Source organism: Paramisgurnus dabryanus, chromosome 10 (assembly GCF_030506205.2).
Source record: "Paramisgurnus dabryanus chromosome 10, PD_genome_1.1, whole genome shotgun sequence".
Classification (NCBI taxonomy): domain Eukaryota; kingdom Metazoa; phylum Chordata; class Actinopteri; order Cypriniformes; family Cobitidae; genus Paramisgurnus; species Paramisgurnus dabryanus.
The window spans coordinates 8,547,819-8,560,433 of record NC_133346.1 but is presented as its reverse complement, the minus strand read 5'-3'; the positions used below and the strand labels follow the sequence as shown (position 1 = coordinate 8,560,433).

The 12,615-nt window shown below is 40.6% G+C and overlaps 1 protein-coding gene and 1 non-coding gene across 2 annotated transcripts in view; both read right to left on the bottom strand.

The window, feature by feature from the left end:
* pom121 (POM121 transmembrane nucleoporin) overlaps nucleotides 1-7,415 on the bottom strand; it is a 14,444-nt gene extending 7,029 nt beyond the window's left edge. Inside the window, exons 1-11 of the mRNA XM_065260515.2 lie at nucleotides 6,431-7,415; nucleotides 5,654-5,869; nucleotides 5,287-5,451; nucleotides 5,096-5,176; nucleotides 4,815-4,989; nucleotides 4,351-4,442; nucleotides 3,913-3,992; nucleotides 3,615-3,736; nucleotides 3,438-3,537; nucleotides 2,990-3,355; nucleotides 1,469-2,869 (exon numbers count right to left, since the gene is read on the bottom strand). Of these exons, the coding sequence (XP_065116587.2) occupies nucleotides 1,469-2,869; nucleotides 2,990-3,355; nucleotides 3,438-3,537; nucleotides 3,615-3,736; nucleotides 3,913-3,992; nucleotides 4,351-4,442; nucleotides 4,815-4,989; nucleotides 5,096-5,176; nucleotides 5,287-5,451; nucleotides 5,654-5,869; nucleotides 6,431-7,068 (3,436 nt within the window). The 5' untranslated portion in view covers nucleotides 7,069-7,415. The remainder of the gene's footprint in view (nucleotides 1-1,468; nucleotides 2,870-2,989; nucleotides 3,356-3,437; nucleotides 3,538-3,614; nucleotides 3,737-3,912; nucleotides 3,993-4,350; nucleotides 4,443-4,814; nucleotides 4,990-5,095; nucleotides 5,177-5,286; nucleotides 5,452-5,653; nucleotides 5,870-6,430) is intronic.
* LOC135747040 (small nucleolar RNA SNORA68) lies at nucleotides 4,616-4,747 on the bottom strand. Its single transcript, XR_010531659.1, has one exon. It is a non-coding gene; the product is annotated as a small nucleolar RNA SNORA68 (small nucleolar RNA).
* Nucleotides 7,416-12,615: the final 5,200 nt, after the last annotated feature.

Genomic DNA, 12,615 nt, shown 5'->3' with positions numbered 1-12,615 from the left:
AGTCTAACTGTTACTGAACTGTTAACTAAAACGACACATTATAAGTCTCGCCGAATAGCCTGAATCCACTTCTGTCTAACTTCACCATCAACAGGGAATTGATGGAACAGATACAGCTTTTTACATTGCCTTGACTGCGGAGGAAGTAAATTTCCGCGACGATTGCGTATTTCCGGTCATAAATACGGAAGTTGTGAGAAAGGTCTATCCTATAGACTTGATGAGAGGTTTCCCTGAGATATTTCCTCTAATGTTTGAGACCTGACTGGGTGAGGATGTAGTTTGTCTTACCTCCCTTACACTCATCTCTGCTATCTGCTTCAACTTTCCTGCGTTTCCGAGGTCCATCTACAGCCCCCCTTTCTGGCTCACTTTGTAACTTTATCATACCTAACATTATTAACATGTTTGGAGGCATAAATGACATAAAATGTTTGGAAATAATGACAAATATTTTCAACATTATACAATGATAGCAATGATTAATAACTTATTTTTACAAGATTTTAAGAAACTGCTATACTAAAATAATCTCAGTCATAGTTACTGCTAAGCGTTTATGTAGTGTCCTAGAGTTAAAGGTGTAGCGGAGGATTTTCTCGAATTTTAGAAAAGAACCGCCTTCTTCACTTAAAAAAAAAATGGAATTGCGCAACACTCCTGATAGACAACTAGGAGGACCAATAGTCTTGATGATCCACCCGGAAAAAGAAAATCCTCCGCAATACCTTTTAATATTAGTAAACTAAATATTAGTTTCATATCTGAAAATAAAGAACAGTATAAGACATAAAGGTGTTGATTTTCTCAGCAACAATGCAATCCTTATAGGTTTCCCTAAGATATTTCCTCTAATGTTTGAAACCTGACTGGGTGAGGATGTAGTTTGTCTTACCTCCCTTACACTCATCTCTGCTATCTGCTTCCCTTTTCGTGAGTTTCTGAGGTCCATCTACAGAAGCCAATAGTGATTGAGTCAAAATAAGATCATCACTATTATTTAGAAACTTACTTAAGTTTCACCCTGTTTTCATAAGCTTGCTCAATCGCGTGGCGTCACCTGGACTTTTGAATGCGATTGTGCGTGGATGAACGCAAAGACGCGCGCGGAAATGGATTTGTGTGTGTATGCGTCAGTGCGACTGCTGCGTCGCTTTTACAAGCGTAAGTTGGGTAACTATTATTACACTAGTTAACTGCTCAAATTTAAACTTGAGATTTACACTGGGGCACATTCCACCTTCCTTGTGTTTTGGTGGACGCGCTCCATTCATTTCCATGGTTTCTCGCGCTGGTTTCATTGCAAACTGCGCGCAGGCAATGGGTGTATGAAAGGTTACTGGGATCAAACCAGTAACCTTTGCATTGCTAACACAATGCTTTAGCAACCGAGCAATAGGAACATAACCACATTTAAAAAAATAATTACTTGAATCTCAAACAGATTACAATAATGAAATGGACGTACCAAAAGCAGGTTTGTTCTCTGTGTTGTTAGCCCCAAACGAAAATCCTTGAGGCTGAGTTGCAGGTGCAGGTGTCCCAAATGGCGTTCCGGGCACTGACCCCCCAAAATTAAAGCCTCCGGAAGCAGGAGGAGCAGGAGTACTTGGTGCTGGGTTCTGAGGCACTGTCGAAGCCCCTCCAAAACCAAATGTAGGAGCAGGAGCAGGGAGAGGAGCTGTAGTCTGTGTTGAAGCCCCAAAGATGGGAGCCGCTGAAGGAGTGGTGGTGTTACCGAAAGGGAAGCCAGATGATGGTCCGCCAAACGTAGGCTGACTGGTAGTCCCAAAGGTAGGTGCCGCTGTGCTGGCGTTCGTCCCGAACCCAAACGGTGATGCTCCACTATTACCCCCAAATGTAAAAGCCTTTGAGGCAGCAGGAGGCTGCTGTGTGGCCCCTGGAAAGTTCGAGGCCGATGTGGTCATGGTCGAGCTTCCAAAAACGGTTTGCGTCGTAGTTGCTTCCATGGTTGTGGCGGGGGCATTGGCAGTCATGCCGAACCCACCGAACGACATGGAAGTGGAATTCTGGTTGGCCGACAGCTGGCCAAATGTGAATGAGCTCTGGGCTTGTGGAGCGGGTGCAGGTTTTGCTGCTCCAAACTGTAAAGCAGAGTTGGTGCCACCAGCGCTGGCTGTAGTGGTGCTCGCCGCAGGGGTGGCGGTTGTGGTCGGCGCAGCTCCGAATTGTAAAGAGGGGTTTACGGAGAGAGCAGACGTGGTTGTTGCATTCCAGCCACCAAAGAGAGACTGGCTAGGGGCTTGTGTGGCTGGAGGAGGGCCGGCGAAGGAAGTGGACACCGCCGGTGGTTGAGTACTGCTTAGTCCACCAAATAACATACTGCTGTTCTGTGTGGCCGGAGCAGCAGGTGTTGATGTCATCGATGTGGTCGTCTGGCCAAAAGCACCAGTGCTACTTCCTGTGGTGCTGCTGCCAAATAAAGGTTTGAAGACAGGCTGAGTGGGTTTTTCCGCCGCTGTAGAAGCAGGAGTCACAGTTGCTGGGCCAAAAATGGGCGTAAATCCAGACATCAAAGGGTTGCTAATGCTGTTCGTTGATGCAGTTGGGCCGACCGCAGCTGTAGGTGTAGCATTTGAAGATGCAGGTGTGGCCACAGGTTTGATGAGGCCGAATAAGCTGCCTCCTCCTCCTAGAGATGGCGAGCTGGATGAAGATTGTTGAGCCAGGATCTGAGCGAAGGTAGAGGGCATGGAGGTGGCTGGCTTAGTGGTAGGTGGTGACATGGAGGGCGGCGTTGAGAACAAGGATCCCAGAGATGTTGAGCCGGATTCGGATTTTACAACTCCACTACCGGCGATCGTGGAAGTGGCAGGTGTAGAAAAACCCCCAAAAGACACTGCTGGAGCTGCATATAAAGTGACAGACACACAAAGGTTGTTAGTTACGAGTATTACCAACAGTATCAGCAATACAGCAAAAAATAAACATTTCCTTAAAAAAAAGCCAATAGTAAAGTCAGACACACCTGCAGTTGTAGTTCCCAGTAATGAAGGAGTACTGAGAAGTAAATTATTATTCCTCATGCTTTTAAGCGACTCCAGCAAAGGGTTTGAAATACTGGTGGCGGAGACAGCTGAGGTGCTAGTGGTGGATGGTGTCAAGTTGAAGGTCATGGGTACGGTACTGACTGCGCTAGGTGCACTGACGGTGAGGTCGATGGTTAGCGCAGGAGTTACAGTAGTGGTTGGTGTCGTCTCAGGTACAGGTGTGGAGAGTGAAAGCAGAGAGGGAGCTGACCTTGGGACAGGCGCCGCCTCAGATGATAAGGTTGAGGATAGAGATAAGGTAAAAGAGGGAAGTGTGGTGGAAGCAGGAGCTGGGCTCTCTGGTTCTGTAAAAATTAAAATAGTTTCAAGACTCCAGACAAAAGCACCTTATTTTGACTGGTTTTGACATTAGTAAAAAGAACTTACTGGGCTCCTCTAAAACCTTCTGTATCTGAGAGAAAGCTGCTTTCTTCTCCATGTCCAGATCTTTCACAGTGATGGTGTAGCCAAGTTCGGGAGGTGGTGGCTATGAGGTTAAAACATAAAAATGAATACACCTGTACACAACATCACTATGACATTAAAACAAACTCTGTTACTTACTAATGAAATTTGATCATCTCTTTTTGTGGTGATCAGTTGGATTTTACGCCTGCGTTTACCACTGCCGCCCGAGTCTGATGTTGATGTAGCAACAGGTGCCTCAGATTTTGGAGTAATTTTAGCTGTTAAACACACAACCAAATGAATGTAAATTGTGTTGTGTTTTAAACCAAACCAAACATTTATTAACAACTCATAAAATCAATACATTAAATCAATACTTAAGTTTACTCTGTCATTTGCATCCTAACATGATAACTTAACCTTCATATTAAAAACTTCATACATATTTCCTTACCTGAAGCAGGGGATGGGTCAGGGGTCTCCTTGTCAGTTTTCGTGAATGAAGTTAAACTCGGTGAGGTAGCATCATCCTCCCTAAAGCACAAAAATGATGTCATCAACAATACAATTAGACTTAAAAGAAACCCACCAAGTTTAGCTCCAACCCAAACAAAATACACCTAAACCAGCTAAAAAGGTCTTTAAGATGACCTTAACCTGTTACCTAAAAATTTTCAATGATCATGAACACTTCCTAACTTAAAAAGAAACTCTTAAAAGTAGCTCAGTGGTAGAGCATTGCGTTAGGGGCGCAAAAGGTCATGCATTCGATCCCAAAAAACCCACGTACTGATAAAAAGTAAACATTGTAATACGTTGCAAGTCGCATTAGATAAAAGCATCTGCCAAATGCATTAATGTAAATGTAAAATAGAAATAGGTTAGCACATACCGCGCTTTCTTCGAAGCTCGCTCTGGAGTTTGAGAGGGAGACCCTCCTGGGCTTGTGAGAGGAGAAAGACTAAGACTGGATGCTTTCCTCCTCTGAAAATAAAAAACAAGAATGAATAAATAGATGAACTAATGAATTCAAAATAAAATCACTAAGGTTAAAATCTAAGCACACAAAAATTTTAATTATAAGTGCCCTATTTATATTAAAGGTCCTTTTTTTAACACCAGTTAAAAGTGAAGTAGGAGAAGTAAGCAGAAGTATGACATGTTGCACCTTGAATTCACTTTCAATGGCACATTACATAGCCTGTGAAAGGCGACAAGGTTCAATTTTACTTTGCGCACACATAGCAAGGTCATGACATGAGGAAATAACCTTTGGGTTTGTGTGCAAGTTCAAACTAGTTCATAAGCACGTCCTTCTTAAGATAAGGTCAAGCGAGTAAATGAGATGCACGTTACCGGTGGATAACCCTGTGATGAGCTAAAGGAACTGCGAATAGCGTTTCGGGGACATCCGGGCACCCCGCTGGGAACAGGACCAGCGCTCACAGAGCTGATGGATGAGGCACGAGATCTCTTCATAGTGGTTTCTTCCAAAATAGAAGAATTCACCCCTCTCTTCAGATTCCCAGGCCTGAAGAACAGACAAAATGTAACCGCATTACATACTGAAAGATGATGTGATCATAAACCAATAAAGCATTACTAGTTTAACCAACAAAAAACAAATGTTGACCTACTTTGGCACAAGCTGAGAAGGAGCTCCATTCTCAAGGAGTGCATCAAATGGTGATTGAGCGCTTCCACCACTGTCATGACGGCTGATGAGAAGACAACATTACAAAATATGATGTAATGTAATGCTTAGATTTCCAGAACAACACAAATTATTTCTTTGATAATCTTGGAGAGCTTTTGGTCACAGACGTACCTCCTTTTGCTCTCCTGCCCAAGAGCAGTCTTGTCCTCTGCATTATTCACAATCCTCTTCCTGCTCTCCCGGAGCGCCTTCAGAACAGCCTCTTTGGAGCAGGGGTCTGCCTGGGCTCCGATCGTTGGGGATGTGACGGTCCCTGGTGCGTTCAGATGATCGAAGCTACAAACAGATAAACACCACATTTAAACATTACATAAACATGTTTGTAAATGCAATCCTGTTGCGATATAATTTTACAGTGCAAAATTTAAGATCGCTTTAATTAAGGAGTCTTATCAAGAGGTCTTGCAAAAGAGATAGGACATGTAAATGAGACATCCACAAGCAAAGAATTGCTATTAGAACGAGTCAAGATACTCACAATGAGGATCGAGTTGGCTCCGGTCTAGCGATCTTCACTGTAACCGGGCTGCGAAATCCCCCTGGGGAGTTGGGTTTGATTAGGACCTTCTTCTTACACAATCCATCCTCCCATGGGACAGGTGGCATTACCCCGATGTAATTTGTCCCGGCCTGCTGAAGGGGGTAATGTCTGCGTGGGGTGATGGTGAATCGACTCACTGTGCCCACAGGTTCCCTGATGACATTAAAAGTTAAAAACAGTTATATTCACAAAGTAAAACACATGCAAATAAATCCTATAAAGGAAATCGTAACCAATAAACAAACAAAGCACTGTCACAAAATTCCCAAACAGAATTACATAAACATTTAAAGATTCCTCTAACAATGAACAGTAAGTACTTAAAGCAATTCTCATCTATTCTTTACTTTAAAAAACAATACTGATGTAACTGCAAAGCTGTCAAAACTTTGATGTATGCCACGAGGGAGGCTTTATGCATCCCTGCGCGTGCAATGTCAAACATCTAAACTGGTGTAGGAGGAGCACTGCGCCTGACCAGCGCCAGCAACTCCCACATTTTCAAATCATGGAGGGAAAATTGGACAACTGAGGACTAAAACGTGCAAACGCTAGAATGACCGATGTTAAAAAATATTTAATTCTAATGTTTACGCGTCATTAAAACTTTAGAACAATGGTCAATCATAACATCCTACTGAAATATGTAGACGTAATACAGAGATAAGAGACAACACGTGCTTGTTGGCAGACAGGTCAAACTGTTCAATTTACCCGAATGACAGTCTTCTGTTAGGGGTGTGTACAGCATGGTTAGGCCGTGCGAGTCTTTCCCGGAGCTGCTGTCTGGGGTTGATGAAAGTCGCCGATCCCCCTGCGGGCCTCACCGCTGCGGAGGGACTTTCTTCAGCCTTGGCGACGTAACTTCCCATGAGTATATCCCGAGGACTAAACACGGAGTCACTGAAGGTCTGGTGGTCTCGTCTATAAACCGAGCTTGCAATATGTCTATTGCTAGGTGAAGCGAAAGAATTTCGCGCATCACTTTTACGTAATATCTTGTTTCTGCCGGTGGCCGGGACTCCGCTCAAAGTCCGTCCCGGTAACCAGCGCAGTAGAGCCGGCGGCACGCTCAGTCCACGGCGGGGGTTGAGGCCTAATCTCTCGAACAACTGCAACTCTTCCGCTTTGTGAAAATAAACGACGCAAGACGCGACGGATATAAAAACTATGTACAAATAAGCCGGTATGAAGCTCAAAACGAGTAAAAGAAAAAAGAGGAAGAAGACTGCAGCGGAGATAACGACTAGCCGCCGTTTATCTTCAGGAGACATGGCGGCACCGCGCCGCCGAGGAAAGATATCCCATGATTCCACGCGTTCGCGCGGGATCTTGAAGACTCGAGGTGACATATTCAAGAAACCGAATGGTTGATCCTTCAATCCCGATTGATCAAGTATTTGCTGTGCATCTACTAAATCCTATGTTTTGTTGTGTTGTAGTTATGGATATTAATCTTTCTGTAACATTCTGTTGACAAGGGCATGATACATGTGCATTATGACATAATAGATGACGTGAAACTTCACACGTCTTTCTGTATAACTTAAAGCACAAGATTAACACACAGGCAATGCTATAGTACACTCTACTATTTACTATAACAAACTGTAGCAAATTATATGTAGTTATATACTAATTAGTAAACTTTGTAAATGTGTACTATAGTGCTATATTTTATAGTCTAGTATGCCTTGTGTTTTTTTTTTTTTTGGACATGTAAATATTTCTGAGGGCGAAATGTCCTCAGTAATGTGTAAAATAATATTATCATAATCAACTTGTGTTTTATTTTATATTATTACACGGCTCTCTGGAATGCTTGATTCTTATTGGTCAGTTGAGACATTTGCAGGTTCGTTCTTTTCAAATAATAACCGCTCCAAAGTAATAACGCATAGCCGGTACTACTTGTACGATTTAAATCGCTCCGCGCCAATAAAGATTACTGTTTGGCGCCATCTTGTGACAAACACTGGACAACCACAACATTTTGACATTTATTTTAACATGACTGTACGGAAAAAAACAAAACATTTAAACAGTGGATAGAAGAACGAACATCAACAAGACACAGAGAGCTTAGTGAGACTGAACTTGACAAAATACAGCTACGAAGCCAACACACAAAAAATACAGAATGGACATTAAAACTTCTCAAAGACTGGCTAAAACAGAAAAAATGGAGACAGACAAGTATGAAGCAGAGGATCTTAATAAGGTATTACGATCATTTTATGCCAATAAAATGTTTTAAATTCATATTCATGTCCAGTTTTTTTTCTTATGTGGCAAGTAGCCGTGTAATAAGCGGGATAATGCAGAGGCAGAAATTTGACAGGTCAGGTGTGCGTTTATCAAAAAGTAATGCATAACAGTGAAACATTTCTTAACAAATCAGAAGCATACTTTATTTTACCTCCGGCTGCAGCCTTCAGGTTGAGAAACGGCCAATGTTTGTTTAAAATTATTATTTAAAATCCTCTAGATGGCGCAAATCACATTTGAAAAAACGAGGCCGTTTTTCAATCCAAAGGCTGCAGCCTGCGGAGGTCGCATATGCAGGCTGCATACGTCATCAAGCCGGTTTATTTAACCAGTTAACTAAGCATTACATTCGCAAGCCATAAGCATATTACAACAATTTACGATTAACTAAAAATAATAGTCAACTTTATAATTGTTAATATTTTGACGTTAGATAGTCTTGATGACGTATGCAGCCTAGAAATGCGAACTCCGGAGGCTGCAGCCTTCGGATTGAGAAACAGCCAGATATTTTTTTTAAACCAGGACAAGGCCTTAGTTTAATTTTAAAAAATTATTATATTTTATAATTATTATATATATATATATATTTATAATAAAAAATTCCTTATAATAAATTCCTTATAATAAAAAACATGCCTTAATAAAAACATTACATTTTGAGGCAAAACAAAAGGCACTGATGTATTTTAAGATATGACAGTGCAAGCTGTTTTCAGTTTGGACAATGCTTACTTTTATTTTAGTCTAGGTCTACTCTAATCCCTGTCCGGAAAACCGCCCCGTAATGTTTAACTGAACGTTGTTTTAGGAAGTTCTTAAATCTTACATTAAATGGCATTACATTCATCCCAAAATTATACATTATATAAAATTGAGCTGATGGACAAGCTGCTCGTTCAAGTTTAGCAGTTTCACTCACTTAAAGTTAATCCCATTGTAATTTTTTAGTTCTATATCAGATTTTAAAGTGAATACAGTCGTGCTTTTTTAGCATATTTAAGAAAATAAAACACTTTACTACAGCAATAATCCACTGGTTAGGTTATCATGATGAGATCCGGCTAAAGCTCGGAAAGGTGAGACACCTAGTATCTCAATTCACACTCTGTTAACACACGGCACCTACTAAGATTAATAAAGTGCATGGGTAATGTCCACACACAGCAGGTGGTTGCTGTATTCATATGTGCTTAGTGTTCACAGGAACACAGCTGCTCTAACATTTTAAAAGGGCAGGTGTGTTACCCAAAGCCTAAAACACTCATTTCCATTTCATTCATGGTTCAGACGTTTCTTTCAGACGGACCCCATAAGGAGGATGTGTGTGTGGCCGTTTGCCAGGGGGAAGGACTTGTGCTATTGCTTTGAACACTTATCATGCGCGTACACACGCACACACACACACACACACTGGCAAGAGTACATTCAGGAATCAGGCACTCTTTTAATTCTCTTCATTGGCCTTATTCTGCCATGAAATCAGTGCAGATGGTGAAGACCTTCTGCTGGTCTAATAGTTTTAACCCGGCCATGCTTAGATTAATGGCCCAGCTTGAACCGTGAAGTGCAAGGACCAATACATCCTGGAAAATCATGCCCTGCAAATCTACATGAGACTTACTGCATGAGGTGTGTGCATGTATGTTGATGCCCCCCTTTTTGATTTGATTTCAATATGTTACACATTTAGATAGTGAGAACAAAAGAAATACTCTAGATTTCCTGCCCTATCAGACCAGTTTTGGCAATGTTACTAACATCAACCTCCTCGCCAGCCCCCCTCCTTAACCATCTGTCACTGAGAGGGCCATGTAATTACCTCAAACAAACCCTCTTCCCCTAGATTTTGGTCTTTGGATTTCCTGATTAAACATACAGTAGCCCACCTCACATGTCCCCCTGATTTAACCTTTTTTTGTCTCAGACTAGGAAACGAAACTGTAATATGTAGGCCAGACATCATCATCATTATACAATAGACATGTTCCACTAAGTTTAAAGGAATAGTTCACCCAAAAAAAAATTCGGTAATCATTTACTCACCCTCATGTTGCTCTAAACCTGCATGACTTTTTTATTTTGATGAACACAAAAGCAGATAGATTGATAATGGTAAGCACACAGCTGATTGTAACCATTGACTTCCATAGTAGAAATATAAATATTAAGAAAGTATTGTGATAAATTATGAATTGATTTCAGTACTGATCAAAGCTAATAATCTTTACAAAACTCCATGATTTTAACTCTTTAATTGCCAAGTTCATAGGTGATGTTATTGATTTGTGAATTTTTTTTTACAGATTTTCAATATAAAAAGTGATTGTGGACTAACTTTTTTTTAAAACCTTTTTCACAGTCTTGGGCATGTCAAATATTAATAAAAACATTGGTTTTGATGCATTTTTAGTTTTTGTGCCACATCAGATTACATTTTTTCTCCCTCATTCATTGTTTTTGGCTGTTTTTGCCCCATTGACTTCCATTATAACTATAACAAAATTTTTGATTGCAGAGCCATGACACCTTTTTATTATGCATTCTTGATTGTTGATGGTTTTTTTTTCTTTTGAGTAAAATCTTTCATTTTACTGTTGATCACCATGTGGCACCATTAACCCTTTAGTAGGCCTGTGCAAAAAACAGCTCAATTTCTGGCTGTTGCTTAACAGATTTATGCAAAAAAATATTCATCTGATACATTTTTACAGTCGTTTAATTTAGTGGATTTTTCATCCACGAACAACAGGAAAGGGTATAGTAAGTTTTTCAAGGTGTATTTTTGAGTTTTTGAAAAAAATTCAAAGCATTTTCTCAAAATATGTGTCACCAAAAATTATTCCATTTGCTGAAGCACAGGAAAAGTTGTGGCCAAATTAAGACTTAATAAAAACCCTAGTGGATGAAAACATCCCGGACCACACATAAGGGTAACAAGTGGCAAAAATGGTTTAAAAAGTGTTCATATATAGTTATTGGACTGCGTGTATAGCAATCAGACAGATAAGTCTCTGTGGAACCAGCTGTACATGCTGGGAAATTAAAGTTTTTTTGCCAATGAATCAGATACTAGTTCAAATAAGTAGACATAAAATATATGAGGAGCTCAGAGGCAAAGCCTCTAAATGTCATCTCTGTCAAATATGAGATAATGATATTAACCACTCGGATTATTAGCATCTTGCTTCATCAAATAATTTCCCTTAAAACTGCTTAATCTCAGCCTCAGGCAATTCAGACATACCAGATTATTGGCAGAATCCATCAAAAGTCTGATAAAAACAAGAAATTTACAAGAAAGCATTTCAGACGCACTTATAGGGATTTGCATCTAAGCTCTTTATAATATATTTAATTACAGCGTATGGTGTAGTTTTTGGTCATGGTGGCTTGCTTTGGGTAAGATGAATTCTTCAAAAGAGCTGGTTTTCTGGGATCTCTCCATCTCTCTCACACACAAACATTGCTATCACTCTTATTTTTAGACACTGTTGGTTTGGCTAGTAAGAGGTTTAGTATAGTGTGGCTAAGTGCAGCCACACTTCTGGCAGCTTTTGGGAGAGGGCAAGCAAGACACTTCTGTACTATTGCCTCCTTAAGACAAATCACTTTATTGTCTCCTAATCTTAGTAAGATGCTTTGGATAAAAGCGTCTGCTAAATGCCTAAATGCATGTAAGAGGTTACTGTGCAAAAGTCTTAGGCCACCATGCTACTATTAGATTTGTTGTTTTCGCGATGGTAGTGACCATATATAATTATTTTCCATTCTCTTATTAGCAGTGGCGGCTCGTGACTGCTCATCCGAGGGGCGCTAATTCAAAGAATGTGTGTTGTTTGCATTTTCAAAATATTTGTTTGTTGCGTCATGTGAACCATCACGTGTTTTGACAAAATAAGTGCCTGCTGCACACACGTCAAAATCGTTTATGATAAAAGAGACGCTCACGTTCACAAAATACACGCAACACAGTGTAACAGTAAACTCTGATTACGCATGAGATTATGCGAATATCTGGGAAATACGAGCGTCTTTTTTATCATAAACCCTTTAGACGCGTCTGCAGCAGGCACTTATTTTGACACACAGGATCTTTCGATGCGCAGAATACATTTTGAAAAAGGGAATGACTGGCTATATGTTGTGACGAACTTCGCATCAAGCGCCCTCGAAAAAATTGGTCACCGGCCGCCACTGCTTATTAGAATACAAAAAAAACAGAATAAAAAAGCCAAGCAAAATCAGGAACCTGCAGGCTCTCTTAAAGTCGCCATGAAACGGAAGTATCAGTTGCCTAATTTTCCCCGTGGTGACGTGTATCCAAGTAAAACCGGCCGCTCAAATGAAATAAGGCAGGGCTGGATTTGAATTTGTCCATCGAGATCTGATTGGATCATTTGAAGTTGGGTCGTGTTGCTAATTGCTAATCGCAGCGATATTCTCCCGGACCCCGCCCACCTGCCTAACATTTTGACCGGAAGTAAAGAGAGATCGTTTTTAGGAGGGGAGGAGATTTGCATTTTTGATTAAAGATTATGAGGGCACAAGAATTTTTAAAAATTAATGAAGCTCACAGATAAATCATTTGTAAAAAATACCACAATAAAACAAATTACTGTTTTTTATTT